At 59.8% G+C, this 14,148-nt stretch overlaps 1 protein-coding gene across 9 annotated transcripts in view; it reads left to right on the forward strand.

Annotated features, from left to right (window-relative positions):
* Positions 1-14,148, forward strand: part of ADGRB2 (adhesion G protein-coupled receptor B2) — a 36,625-nt gene that overhangs the window by 11,531 nt on the left and 10,946 nt on the right. For 3 of the 9 annotated variants that reach the window (XM_032302564.1, XM_032302563.1, XM_032302565.1), the window contains exons 3-16: positions 7,644-7,727; positions 7,980-8,144; positions 9,345-9,509; positions 10,115-10,279; positions 10,369-10,536; positions 10,613-10,714; positions 10,887-10,993; positions 11,798-11,992; positions 12,189-12,257; positions 12,345-12,453; positions 12,792-13,122; positions 13,452-13,557; positions 13,727-13,770; positions 14,002-14,128. In XM_032302564.1, the coding sequence (XP_032158455.1) occupies positions 7,644-7,727; positions 7,980-8,144; positions 9,345-9,509; positions 10,115-10,279; positions 10,369-10,536; positions 10,613-10,714; positions 10,887-10,993; positions 11,798-11,992; positions 12,189-12,257; positions 12,345-12,453; positions 12,792-13,122; positions 13,452-13,557; positions 13,727-13,770; positions 14,002-14,128 (1,937 nt within the window). The remainder of the gene's footprint in view (positions 1-7,643; positions 7,728-7,979; positions 8,145-9,344; positions 9,510-10,114; positions 10,280-10,368; positions 10,537-10,612; positions 10,715-10,886; positions 10,994-11,797; positions 11,993-12,188; positions 12,258-12,344; positions 12,454-12,791; positions 13,123-13,451; positions 13,558-13,726; positions 13,771-14,001; positions 14,129-14,148) is intronic. The other 6 variants (XM_032302566.1, XM_032302569.1, XM_032302571.1 and 3 more) reach the window with 4 other exon arrangements.

The following is a 14,148-nucleotide window of genomic DNA, read 5'->3' on the forward strand; positions in this document are numbered from 1 at the left end:
CTCAAGCCCTGTTTCTTCTGGGAAGCTACTTCTACCTGCCCAACCCAGTCCTCGATTGGTCTTTCTCCTCCCGGCGCTCACGCCCTGCTGTCCTCTTTTGGCCAGGCTCATTTGGTGGCAGGAAACGCAGCCTTCACTGCTTGTTTGGGGCTCAGACACTGGGGAGGCTGGGCCTCTCTCAGGGCAGGAGCGGGAGGGCAGGGAGACCTAGAGAAGGTCCTTCCAGTCCCGACCCGTGCCGCTGGAGCTCTGTGTGCTCCATTACAGGATGGCGGGTGACAGATTCCTGAGACATCTCAGCAGGGACCGAGTCCCAGCCTGTCCAACACTCACATCTTCATGTCTTTATCAGAGTGGAGTGTGGGCCAGGCCTCGGGGCATCTCTGAGTGGATGAGATCCGAGATGAGCCAGACATACCTGCCCTCTGATGGGGGAGAGCCACCACTAGGGGACGGCAATCACAGGCTGAAGTCGCCCAGTCCCCCGTTCAGTTCCCAACCCCAACTAGCTGTGTGACTATGGGCCAGTTTCTTCACCGTCACTTTACCACCTGTAAAATGGGGCTAGTAGAGCCTATTCACGGAGTAACAGTGAAGATCAAGCAAGAGACTATGGGTCAGTGCTTAGCCCAGTGTCTCACACATGGTAAATCCTTAGTAAATCGCCGCTTGGTGTCCTAATTTAGTTCAGTAGGTGTGATGTACATGGACCAGAGGTCAAGGGAGGAGGAAAACTGAGGGATTCAACCACAAAGTGGGGGGGAAGGCAGTCTAGAGAAGGTGATTTGGAGTTGGGTTTTGAGGACTGAATAGGAATCCACTAGCCCGTGAAATTTTTTTTAATTGAATCACTTTTAAAATCAAATGTATTAGGAAGAAATTTCACATCATAACCAGAAAGGGAGTATCCGTTATTTGAAGGAGAAGATAACGGAAGAGACAACCGTAGTGAAAACAAAGCGACGATAGTAAATTCTAACTAGCTGCTTGTCTTTCCTCTCGATTTGTTAGAAAGAGAAATGAGCACGTGCTGGGGACTTTTATCTTGTGTGCGTTTGGAAGGATTAAAAGTAAAGCAACCCTATAATTTATCATTTAACTGGGACATTTCTGAGGTTTTAAAGTAGGGGAAGGGGTCCTATTCCTGGCATCAGGGCAGGCACAAAATACACCACCCCAGGCAGATTGGTAGGAAGTCACCCTAATTAAAAGAGACCCGGAAGGGGGAACTGCCTCAGTCCACGATCCAGCGTTGTTTAATGGAACATTTGCGAGCCACCCCAAGTCATTTCCTACTGCATGCTTTGGGGCAGCTCTGCAGGAGGAAGCAGCCCATGCGAGAACGTGGAGGGGTGGGCATGTGGGTCCGGGGGCCTAGTAGACTGGCGCTACTGGGCAGTAGCCTTGGAGATATGGGAGATGGGGACCAGGCTCTGACTGCCATCCCCAGACCCTGGGACCCTGCCCCCACTGGCCGAGGGTGGTAAGGCAGCAAGAAGTTGGGTGTCATGGGGGAGGCCAGGAGGATGGATGAGGCTGGATGAGTCAGATGTGGTCCCTGCTCTCCAGGAGCCACTGGCCACGTTGGGGAGGTGGCAGTGCCCCAGCTTGCTCTGGTGAGAGGCTGGGCAGACAGGCCCGCAGCTTGGGGGAGGGAGTCATCGGCGGGGAGCTGGCATTGTGGCTGGGCATCTGCTCTCATGGGGATACCCAGTTGAATTGGACTGCAGAGGAAGAGCTTGGGGCTCTCAAAGCCATCTTCCAGTGCAACCTCCCTGCAGGGCTGGGAGGCACTGCTGGTGGTGGGAAGCCATGGAGGGACATGACAGAGCCCTGTTTCAAGGGGATCTGTTGGTGCCTACTCAGGGCCCCAGGGCCAGCCTCAGGGAGGATGTAGAGAGCCCTGGGAGGGAGGACCGCTTTGTAAATCGCACTGCTCTCCCCGTGGAAGTGATGATTATCGTGGTTATTTTTAACACATTCATGACAAAGGAGGCTGAGGGGGCTGCACTGTGTGGGGTTTGGGGGCAGGGTCTGCAGAGCATGGGGGGAGCAGGTGTCTGCAGTCCTGCTCATGTGGCAGAGAGCCTGCACCCACCCTGCCTGCCAGCACCAGGGGGGAAACAAGAGCTGCTCCTGTATCACTGGGCTGGGGGAACACTCAGAGATATCTGGCCTGGGTTTCCCGAAGGCCTGTCTTCTGTCGAGTGGCTCAGAGCTAGGCCCTCAATGCGAGAGGAGCGAGGGAGATTGAGACCCTCCTGTAGAGCTCACAAGAGGCACAAGTCCAGGATACTCACAGCTGCAGGGGGCACCAATCTAGGGTCTCAGCCACAGAAGGGACCAGGGTAGCCAACCTCCTGTGTAGTCAACCTAGGAAGGCTTCCTGGAGGAGGCAGCATTTAACATGTAGAAAATGTTGGCAGATTGAGGTGGAGAGGCATCCCAAGGGGAGGAAACACCAATCGCAGAGAGGAAAGCATGTGGATGACAAGAAGGTGGCACTCCTTTTCCATGTAGCTCATGGAAAGGGCAGGCAGTCCATCTCTCTCTCTCTCTCTCTTTTTAAAGATTTTATTTATTTTTTGACAGAGATCACAAGAAGGCAGAGAGGCAGGTGTGGGGTGGGGGAAAGCAGGCTCCCTGCTGAGCAGAGAGCGGAATGCAGGGCTCCATCCCAGGATGCTGGGATCATGATCTGAGCTTAAGCAGAGGCTTTAACCCACGGAGCCACCCAGGCAGTCCATATTTCTTGTTTCTTTTAATTCTGAACTGTGATAGGATGTATCATTTCAATTTTCAGTCGAAGATGTTTAAGCTCAGAGAAATGAGGCAGCTTGCCCAAGGGCACACAGCAAGCCTCTGGGGTGAATTTGGGAATCAAATCTGCATCTGTCTGGCTGGCTCTTAAAGCTGTGTCCTTCACACTGGCCCACATGACCTTGCAGTGTGCTTGGCTGCCTGGTGGGGAGAGGAAAATAGGACTGGGCAGGTCAGCAGGGGCCAGCATGTGCCGGGCCCCGAGGTTTACGCTGGTAGCAGTACAGAGCCACAGAAGATTCCTTAGCGGTGGGGGTGGTTTGAGCTGGGCTCCCAGAGGATCACTTTGGAGGCTACAGAAGAGAATCAGGCTCGAAGTTGGGGAGTGGATGTGTAAAGAAACAATTAGAAGGTGGTGTGAAGACTGGATCACAGTAGCCAGTGTGAGGGGCTTTGGGGAGCGAGCAGGTGGACAGAAGTGACTCGAGGTCCCATGGGAATTAAGAAAGGCATCTCTGAGGTGGTCCCAGTTGGACTTCATTGTGTTAGAGCCAGCGTGGTTCAGAAGAAAGAGCGTGGCTGCCGGAGGAGTCAGGCGGGCCTGGGTTCGAATGGCACTCAGGCTCTCTGTGGCATGGGACCTCAGAGCCGCAGTCCCGGTCAGTAACATGGGAGAACCCACGCTCGTGAGCATGAGATGAGGCGAGGGTCCACAGGTGCACAGCGACTGGCAGGGAGGGGTTGTGTAGTAAACGTTGCCTCATTCAGAACCAAATACAACAGTTAAGAGCCCATCAGGGGTTGAGTAGGGATGTGGGTTCTGGGCAGTAGGTCCCTCCTGCCCAGGGCGGGCTCCTGGATGACAAAGCCCACAGATTGCAGGACTGTGAGCATCTGAGCCCCGGATCCTCCAAGCTCGTGCTGCTCCATGGACGAAACACTTGGGAGTTCCGGGAGGGCACTCACACCTCCTCCTGGACCCCTTCTTGTGCTGTTGGCTCAGCGGCCTCTTAGATTCCCCCAGTGGTGGGCCCCGAGCCGGCTGGGCCTGCCCACGGTATAGGCTGAGTAAACGTGGTTTTGGTAGTGACTTCTCTGGTCTTACCTGTGTTCCTCCCCTTCCGGTTAGAACTGCCTCTCACCTGTGGGGACATGAATTGCTGGCTTCCCTTCGAGGGAAGTGGGGTGGGGATGCAAGGGAGGGCAATCCACGTAGGCCCCGTGGCCTTGGGGTTGTCCCCTCCCTTCTCTGGTCCAGCGCAGGAGGCCACAAGAGGGACTCAAGAGCTGGGCCTGGGACATGTTCTGATTGTCAAATCGGGTGCATTCTAGAAACCACCACTGTCACCTCTGGTTCTTTCTTGGGGCTGGCCAGCAAAGGGTTGGCGCCCGGTTTGTAGAGGCCGTGGAGACCCTGGGCAGTGGTGGGGGTCCACAGCAAGCGGGTCAGACAGCTCTCTGACCGCGTCCGGGTTTGCTGGCCCCAGAGGGGTGGTCTAGACGCCAAAGCAGGAGCTGAATGAGGGGATTCTCAGCTGGATTGGTGATAGGGTGGGCAGCGTCTGCAGTATTTACTAGGACACGGGTGTCAGGTTGGGGGCTGGTCTAGGCACAGGAGTGCTGGGCGGGGCTGATACTCACAGCTTACAAGGGACCATTTCCTGTGACCCCCGTGGGGTTGGGGGGAGAAGCTGGGAGCAGCGTGTTCATTAGTATGCTTCTGGGCCTGCTCCGGGGCCAGCGTGCACTGTGCTCGGGGAGACGGCTTCCACGACCTTCCTTCAAAGGGGTCCACAGGCGCAGGGAGGTTCGGATGGTTGGAAGGCGAAATCCTCCATGGGGACAGGGCCCACAGTGGAGGGGACAGCTGACGCTGCCCAGGGCTGGGGGACGAGGAAGGCTTCACATATGAGAGGCCGCATGAGCTGGGTTTTGAATCTCAGGTAGGAGCTTTTGAGGTGAAAAGGTGGGAAACCAGCAGGTAGATATTTGAGAAGAAACGGTGGTCTGATTCTGGATGGGCTGAATTGGAGGACCCCTCCTCAGGAGACCTGTTCAGGAGGCAGGAGGCAACAGGGGAGCGAAGCCCAGCGTGGGGGTGCTGCAGGGGTGCCCTGGGAGCAGCCACTCAGAGGGGCTAAGTCAAACCCGGGGGGTGCAGTGGAAACCCGACGAAGCATGGCTGCCCCATGTGGGAAGCAGCAGGAAGACAGAGCGGTCAGGGAGACTAGGACGGACGGAGGCCGGACAGGTAGGAGAGAACCAGGAGAGTCGGGGAGGAGGGGAGTGTTCCCAGGCAGGAAGAGTCACTGGGGCCCCATGCTGGCATGGGGTCAAGTGGGACGAAGAGAGCGGCCATAGGACTGAGCAATAAGGAGGGCGCTGATGCCTTTGTCAGGAACAGTTTCAGCATAAAGATGTGGTCAGAAGCCAGACTGCGGTGGATTACCAGGCGAGGTGACATTTGCGCCAGCATGTGAGTGGCAGGTGAGAAACCAGAGTGCCAGCTGTGGAACACTTATGGATGGGGAGGAGGAATGGGGTGGGGGACAGTGGCTAGTAGAGGAAGGAGGGTTGAAGTGCGGCTCTCCCGGAATGGAGGTCCATTTGGGGGAGGCTGTGAGAAGCCCGCGCTGACCAAATGCTGAGCCAGAGTGTCACAGGTGGAGCCCTCCTGGACGGTGGGTGGGATGGGGTAGGAGCAGGGAATGCTGGGCCAGGCCAGGGTGGGGGGGCTGGCCTTTGTAAGAGGGACTGCAGGGAATTTGGGAGTTGGAAGGGTAGGACAAAAAGTCAGGGCCCAGGGTTGGGAGAGGGGTTCCTAGGTCACAGTGTCTGCTTTCTCTGTAAAGGAACTCCTTGCAGAGAGCATGGGGGCAGAGATGAGCTCAAGGAGAGAGGTCAAGGTCTGGCACAGCTAAGGTGGGAAAGGGGAAGGCAGGGAGCTGGGGAGTGCTGCTGAGAAGCCCCAGGCGCCCGGGCGGATATGCAGCCCTGAATCTGTCCTGGTGCCAGTTGGCACAGCTGTGGATTTCTTCAGCAGCCTGGGGGTGGGCGTGGAGAAGGCGGCTTGTCACAAGGCTCCCGGGCTGGGGACTGGCTGAGCGGGTGTGGTGGAAGGGCTGGGTGAGGGAATTTGGGAGTGCGCAAGCATGGCACGGGCACCCTCTCTGTGGTCCCACTGGAGGCAGAGTGCAAAGTAAGGCCGGAAGGAGTCACAGATGCTGTTTGAAGGGAGGAGGCCCGAGGGCCGAAAGGGTGGCAAGCGAGGGTGCAGAAGAGAGGCAGGTCGTGAGGGGAGGGGAGATGGTAAAAATAAGCCAGATGGGTCCTGCCTTCTGGAGTGCTCACCCCATGCCAAGCAGGGTGTTAAAGGCTTCATGGCCCCCTCTCAGGGAGTCCTCAAGTAAGCCTTCAAGGGAGGCGGTATTCCGAGAACTGTTCTAAGGAGGTGAAAACAGAGTCAGAGAGGCAAAGACACTTGCCCAAGGTCACACAGCAAGTCAGGGCCATGCCGCAGTTGGGATCCAGGATTGTCTGACTCCAGAGTTGTCCTGGGGGCCCAGGTTTCTGAGCTGGTGGAGAAGTTTTGGGGAAGGTGTAGATTGAATTCTGGTACTTGTGGCTGAAATGGAGGTAGGGGCCCCGGAGCTGATGAGACCAGAAGCTGGGCTGAGTGGCACTTCAAGGCCCCCTGCCCAGTGGGTTTGCTCAATGTGGCCCTCTTCCTGCCTGGTTGGATAGAGCTTTCTCTCAGACGCAGAGCCTGGACTGGGCAGCAGAGGGCAGGAAGAGAATAGCCCTCCTGGGTTTCTTCAGACACCAGGCCTTCTTGGTGCTGACCTGGCTTTGGGATATAGAAGAGGGTCTGGGGCTGGGGCCAGCAGTACCTTCTAGTCCAGTGACAGCTTGGGCTGAGTCTTATCCCAAATGCTGCTCCTTCCTGCTCAGTAGCCTCTACAGGGGCTGGGTCTTGCCCCTCTGTGTTTGTGTCAGCCCCATCCGCGCTGCCTAGCCTGTGGGAGAGGGCCTAGATGAGCTCATGTCTGAGCAGGAGGGGCCAGCTTTGGAGAATGGGAGCTCCCAGCCCCTCCTCCGGCTTCCAAGGCCTAGACCAGACACATAAATCAGGGTGGTCAGCTGAGAGCCTGGTGAGGCTGGGGCCGAGTTGGCAGCAGCCTCCAAGAGCACCTGCTGTTCTCCCAACTGCAGGGGAAGTGGGGAGGAGGGTTTACGGGGGGTTGTAGGCCCCTGCCTGAGGCCCTGGGGTCTTGGCGGAGTAGCATTCTGACCTGGGCCTACGGGTCCCAGTCCAGGGCCGCATGGGAGAATAATCCAAGCCTAACACTCAGCCCCTGGCTTGGTATGAATCATGTCCCAGGGACTGGTGGCGGTGGGGGTGGGGTGGTGGCGGTGGTCTGTTTGTCAGCCTGAGGACTCCGAGGGGAAACCACCTGGGCCTCAGGCTCCGTCAGCTGTGTGCTCTTAGACAAGTCACGTCCCCTCTCTGGTCCTCAGTGTCCTCATCTTTAAACAGAGACGGTGGTCCCTGTGTCCCGGAGGAGGATTGGGGGAGCTAGGTGTGGGTAGCACATGGTCCTGAAGCCTCCCGGAGCCTGTTGATGTGAACAGCCACTCCTCTCCGGTCTCCCTCAGTCCAGCTGAGGCGAGAGGAGGTGTAAGGCTGTGGGCGAGTCCCGCGTGGCCTTCTGAGCTGCCTTGTCTGTTAAATGGTGGGGGGGCAGGGCAGGGGCCATGACTTGCATCGCCTGTTGTCGGTTCCAGACCCTCGGGCTGAGGGCAAGCCAGGCCACCCTCTTTGCGCCTCTCTGGCAGGACAGAGCTCCCTTTGCTGAGCCCCTGCCACCCTCTCCGTGTTCCAGGTGAGGAGCCGGAAGAGGAACCCAAGGTGAAAACCCAGTGGCCAAGGTCTGCAGATGAGCCTGGGCTATACATGGCACAGACAGGTAACTCGGGCCCGCCTCCCTTCCTCTGCGGCGGGGGCCCGATGGTGTGGCGTCTGGTGGCATGTGTGCTTGGCGTGTGCCCGTCTGTGTCTGTGTCCTAGAGCTCAGTCACATCTCTGCCACGTGAGGCCTGTGGGTAGGGCTGGGCGGCCTCCTTACGAGCCTGTCCCCTGGGGTCAGGGCAGGAGGATCCCTAGGAGGCTGAGTGCTTGGGAGGTGCCCCCTGCCGCCGACGCTGTCCCTCTCTCGTAGGCGACCCGGCGGCCGAGGAGTGGTCCCCGTGGAGCGTGTGTTCTCTGACGTGTGGGCAGGGTCTGCAGGTGCGGACCCGCTCCTGTGTGTCTTCCCCCTATGGGACCCTGTGCAGCGGGCCCCTGCGGGAGACCCGGCCCTGCAACAATTCGGCCACCTGCCCAGGTATGCCCGTCCTCCCACCCGCTCGGCCTGCAGGGGTAGGTCCGGCCTGGGGCTCGGGCAGATTTATCTGCCAAAGATGGTGGGTCGCCTCCTTTTTTAATTCAGCAAACTTGATTGTCCCCCACACCATGCCCAGCCCTACACAGGGCACTGGGGACACAGGTAAATCAGACCAGGGCCCACACTGGTGGGCTCGGTTCTGGGCCCCGCACTCTCCTGATGCCTGTGTCCCGGTAATCAAGGCTCATCTTTTTACCCTCATTGCCCTCTGTGTTCCCTGCGCTCTGGCCATACCGGTGCCTCTTGCACTCTCTGGTCTCCCAGCATTGGCTTATTCTCATCCTATCCCCACCTGGGCTGTTACAATTCAGCCTGCCCTTTAAGATCTAAGACAAATGCCACTTCTTCTTCTTCTTCTTCTTTTTTTTCTAAATGAAACCTTGCCTGACCATCCCCTCCCTCCTCTGACTCCCCATCCCAGTCCCCAGGGAGCCTCCTCAGTCCAGCATGGAGTACTGAGAATGTTGCATGCGCCTGCCTGCGACAGGTGGTCCGCCAGGGGGAGGTGGGGAACCGCTTCCGCCAGTCCTGTTCCTTGTTCCCGGAGGGAGCGCGGCGGTGCCTAGGCCATGACCAGCTCCTGGCCAGGGATTTAGAATAGGGCTATCTGGGAAGGGGTCTTGGCACCCGGGGTGTGGCAAGAGCTTGCGGAAGGCTGGGGCCAAGCTGTGTTCCAGAGTGTGAGCTCTCTGTGTCAGTGTCCGTGTAGAGGTTTGTGTCTCTTTGTGTGTCCATGCGCTTGGGTTCGGGAGGGGCACTACTCTTGCCCCAGGCCTGTCATGTTGGATTCTTGCTTTGGGTCTGGGGATCGGGAGGGCTGGGGTGGGATAGGCTGGGACGGATATGGAGACTTTTCCTGGGCTCTCCTGTGCCCCCAGGAGAGGAGGAGCCCCTGCTCCTCTCCTGGGTCAGTCCTAGTCTCCTAGTCGCAGGAGGTATCCTGTGTGAGTTGGGACTAGAAGCCTGAGTCTTTGACTCCCCCCCCTCCAGGGGCGGAGTCCTGGGGCCCAGTGTAGAGCCAATGAGGAGCTGTCGCAGAGCTGCCAGAGCTCCTGATTGGTGGGCGGATGGGCAGTGGGCGGATGGGCAGTGGGCGGGGCCAAGGTGCTGCCCAGCCACCGGCCACGTGCTTCCTTGCAGTGCACGGCGTGTGGGAGGAGTGGGGCTCCTGGAGCCTGTGCTCCCGCAGCTGCGGGCGGGGGTCCCGGAGCCGGATGCGGACCTGCGTGCCCCCCCAGCACGGCGGCAAGGCCTGCGAGGGTCCCGAGCTGCAGACTAAGCTCTGCAGTATGGCTGCCTGCCCGGGTCAGTAGCGCCCGTGGGCTGCCAGGCGGGCGCTGCCCAGCCGGGTGGGGGTCGGGAGACCGAGGGGAGGCAGTCAGGTCCAGTGCCCTGCCCCTAGGGGCCCATGAACTTGAACCAAGCATGGGGAGACTGGCGAAGTGTACTGGCCAGCGTGGGAGGTGATGTGGCCCGGCCCAGACTTGGAGTTGGCACACTGCAACTCCATGGAAAGAAGGCTGCCCCTTTCCCTAAGTCCCGGGATACCCTTGCTGTTCGTCACCCTTTGGTGCTCATGGCTAGCCTGGCTGTGAGGTGACACAAATCTGGGCTTAAGAGTGGGCAGAGATCCAGAGGTATCCCTGGGGCCCATTTCCCTAACCAGGAGAGGGCAGGTGCCACCTTGGTGCTGAGTGCAGAGGGATCCTGTGTTCCTGGAGCTGGTGATAGGCAGGCAGGCCCAGGCCCAGGCACCACCTATTCATTGCAGCCCCCCTGCATCCACCCCTCTCCCGTGGGTCTGGCCTGGTTCAAATTGGAATGCCTAGCAGGCTCTGCCTCCTCCCTGCCCCCACTGTTCGCCACGCCCCTTGCTCAACGGCCACCCCTGCTTGTGTCTCCCCATGCAGTGGAAGGCCAGTGGCTAGAATGGGGTCCCTGGGGCCCATGCTCCACCTCCTGTGCCAATGGGACCCAGCAGCGCAGCCGGAAGTGCAGTGTGGCAGGCCCAGCCTGGGCCACGTGTACAGGGGCACTCACAGACACCCGCGAGTGCAGCAACCTCGAATGCCCGGGTGAGTGCTCACTGCCAGGGCCGGGGGCAGGTGGCAACCCCGCCTCCGGGGGGCGACTGGGGCCACTCATGCCCCTCCTCCTCCCACAGCCGCGGATGGCAAGTGGGGGCCGTGGAATGCATGGAGCCTGTGCTCCAAGACGTGCGACACGGGCTGGCAGCGCCGCTTTCGCATGTGCCAGGCCTCAGGTGCACAGGGCTACCCCTGTGAGGGCACTGGAGAGGAGGTGAAGCCTTGCAGCGAGAAGAGGTGTCCAGGTATTGGTCGCAGGCCCCCCGGGAGGCTGAGGGGCAAGCCTGTGGGCCTGGCTGAGCCCCTACACTGCCCCCACAGCCTTCCACGAGATGTGCAGGGACGAGTATGTGATGCTGATGACATGGAAGAAGGCAGCTGCTGGCGAGATCATTTACAACAAGTGCCCCCCCAACGCCTCAGGTGAGGGCTGCGGTGGCTCTCCCCAAAGCCCCCACCCCTGCCCTTCCTGCTTACCCCCTTTTGCTGCTCCCACCCCCTGCCCGTTTGAGCCTAGGTGCTCGGGTGTGGAGTGAAGTGGGTAGGAGTCCAGCCCCCATGCCCAACCCCGTGTCCCGTCCTATCCCCCCTGCAGGGTCTGCCAGCCGCCGCTGTCTCCTCAGTGCCCAAGGCGTGGCATACTGGGGTCTGCCCAGCTTCGCCCGCTGCATCTCCCACGAATACCGCTACCTGTACCTGTCTGTGAGTGTGCCCCGTGGGGCTGGGGGGGCACAGGATCTGTCCCAGGCTCAGGCTGGGGGTGGGGGGAGCTTGCCTCCTGCTCTGGCCCATGTGCCTTGGCAGACATATGCTGTCTGGCTGTACCTCTGCCTGGTTGTGCCCCTCCTTGCCCAGCACACTCCTACTCACATCTTAAGGCCCAACCATCAAGTGTCTTCCCTTGTTCCTGGCACCTCCTTCTGTGCTCCTCTGGTACCCCGAGCTTCCTGGTCATGAGGTGTCGTGAATGTTCATCGAAGTGTCTGTGTCCCCTTAGACTGAGGGCTCCTTAAAGGCAGGCACGAAGTTGGATTTATTTTTGTGTCCCCAGTGCCCAGCCCAGGAGGGCCTGCTGGGGGGGTAAGAATGTGGATAGCGAATGTGGCCTCTGTGTTGCATGTGTCTGACTGTATTTGGTACCTGTGTGTTTGCACTCAGAGCTCGTGTTTGAGAGAGAGTGATAGTGAGGGTGCGTTACGCTTGGGAGCATGCCTGACCCCTCTGAGATGGGGAGGTGCCTCATCCCTGTGCCATGCTTGTCATCTTTTCTGTGCACATCTGAGCACCTCCCTTTTCTAGCTATTTCTATTTCTGTCTTTTTCAAGTATCTTTAGGTCTTTTTCTTGGACTCTGTCTCCTATGAGCCCCTTTGAGCAGCTCTCTCTGACCTTTTCCCCCTCTCTCTCCCTCTTGGATGCAAGCAGTGGGTGGACCTGAGTGGGATGGGCCCGTGGCCGGTCCCAGCTCCTGACCCCATGGTGACAGCAGCCTGCTTGTCCCCCGCAGCTTCGGGAGCACCTGGCCAAGGGGCAGCGCATGCTGGCGGGCGAGGGCATGTCACAGGTGGTGCGCAGCCTGCAGGAGCTGCTGGCCCGGCGCACTTACTACAGCGGGGACCTGCTCTTCTCCGTGGACATTCTCCGGAACGTCACGGACACCTTCAAGAGGGCCACCTATGTGCCCTCGGCAGACGACGTGCAGGTGCCACCCTGCCCCACCAAAAGAAAGGAGGGCACCCTAGACTGAAGTGGGGGGTTGGGATCCCATGGCAGAGTCTGTGTTTGGGGTGGCAGGGGAAGCCACTGTCCCTGAGGCTGGTACCTCCTGACTCCTGTAGCTTTTGCCCCCACTGTCCCTGAGGCTGGTACCTCCTGACTCCTGTGGCTTTTGCCCCCAGCGCTTCTTCCAGGTGGTGAGCTTCATGGTGGACGCAGAGAACAAGGAGAAGTGGGATGACGCTCAGCAGGTGAGGGGCGGGGCTTGCAGCCCCCTTCCCCCCGCCCCACCCAGGACCCACCCCTGCCTGGGACCCTTATATATTCTCTGTCTCCAGGTATCCCCTGGCTCTGTGCACCTGCTGCGTGTCGTGGAGGACTTCATTCACCTGGTGGGCGATGCCCTCAAGGCCTTCCAGAGCTCTCTGATTGTCACAGACAACCTGGGTACCAGGAGGCAGGCTAGGGAGCCCGGGCTGGAGAAGGCAGAACCCAGGCCGCTCTGGGGGAGGGATGGTTTCTGCGGGGCTCTTGCTACTTTTCTGTCTCTCTGGGTCCTCTCTTTCCTTCATTTAACCCCTTCTTTGTATCTCTGTCCCTGTCTTTTCTCCCCTTCTCCCTACCCCGACCCGGTTGTTTCTCTGTGCGTGTGTCCCCCACCCGCGTGTTTGTACCAACCTTGGTGTCTGCGTCTGCCTTCCTGGCATCTGTCTCTCCCCTTTCTGTTTCTTCTCCTGTGACTCTCCCGGCCGCCTCTGTCCCTCCGTCTCTGGTGCCGGTCGCAGTGATCAGCATTCAGCGTGAACCGGTCTCGGCAGTGTCCAGTGACATCACATTCCCCATGCGCGGCCGCAGGGGCATGAAGGACTGGGTGCGGCACTCGGAGGACCGCCTTTTCCTACCCAAGGAGGTGCTCAGCCTCTCCTCCCCGGGGAAGCCAGCTGCCTCTGGCCCAGCGGGCAGCCCTGGCAGGGGGAGGGGCCCAGGAACCGTGCCCCCTGGCCCCGGCCACTCCCACCAGCGCCTCCTGCCAGCAGACCCCGAGGAGTCGTCCTCCTACTTTGTGATCGGTGCTGTGCTCTACCGCACGCTCGGCCTCATCCTGCCTCCCCCGAGGTGAGTCCCCGGGGAAGAATGGCTGGGGCCACGCAGGTGAGAGAAGGACTGAGCCTGTGCTGGCCACGGGGAGCTCCCTCTGCAGCCTCCTGGACCTTGGTCACTGTTGCCTGGCTAGGGACATAGGGGCTCCCAGAGGCTTTATGGGGACTGGGGCTTTTGGACTGAGCTCTAGAGCTCATATGAAGTCCTGGGCCCCACTGAACTCTAGGGCTTTCCCGGGCTATGGCTCCCTGGTGGCCCCCTGCCCCTGATCTAGAGCACCTCCAGGGTTTTTTGCCTGGGTCTGGGCCCCACTGGCACGAGCTGACCTCAGTACCTGTCCCCAGACCCCCACTGGCCGTCACATCCAGGGTGATGACAGTGACCGTGCGGCCACCCACCCAGCCACCAGCTGAGCCCCTAATCACAGTGGAGCTCTCCTACATCATCAACGTGAGTGGGGGTCCAGACAGTAACCTTGGGGTACCCCATCGCAGGTAGCCAAAGCCCTGTCCGATGGCAGGCTGAACCTCTGGCCTGTGGGGGGTCTGCTGTGGCAGGATGGGTAGTAGTCTGGGGGAGCTCCCCGCCCCATGCTACACTCGTGACTTCTGCTCCCCAGGGCACCACGGATCCCCACTGCGCCAGCTGGGACTACTCCAGAGCGTGAGTTGGGTGGGGGCTCTGCTGGGGTCGGGGTGCAGCTCTGGCACCTCTCTGTCAGGGGGCTGTCTCACCTGGAAGGCAAGAGAGTTCGCTGGGGCTGTCTTTGGCTGGAGGGATCCAGGGTTCATCCTGGGGCTCCCAGCCACTGGCCTCACCCTGGATTTCCTCTAGCTCCGGGGGTGGGGCCGCAGAATTGGGCTGGGTATCACTCCACCTCTCCCCTGACTCCAGAGATGCCAGCTCAGGGGACTGGGACACCGAGAGCTGCCAGACGCTGGAGACACAAGCAGCCCACACTCGCTGCCAGTGCCAGCACCTGTCCACCTTTGCTGTGTTGGCCCAGCCGCCCAAGGACCTGGTGAGCAGGAGGGAGGTGCC

Source organism: Mustela erminea, chromosome 10 (genome assembly GCF_009829155.1).
Source record: "Mustela erminea isolate mMusErm1 chromosome 10, mMusErm1.Pri, whole genome shotgun sequence".
NCBI lineage: Eukaryota > Metazoa > Chordata > Mammalia > Carnivora > Mustelidae > Mustela > Mustela erminea.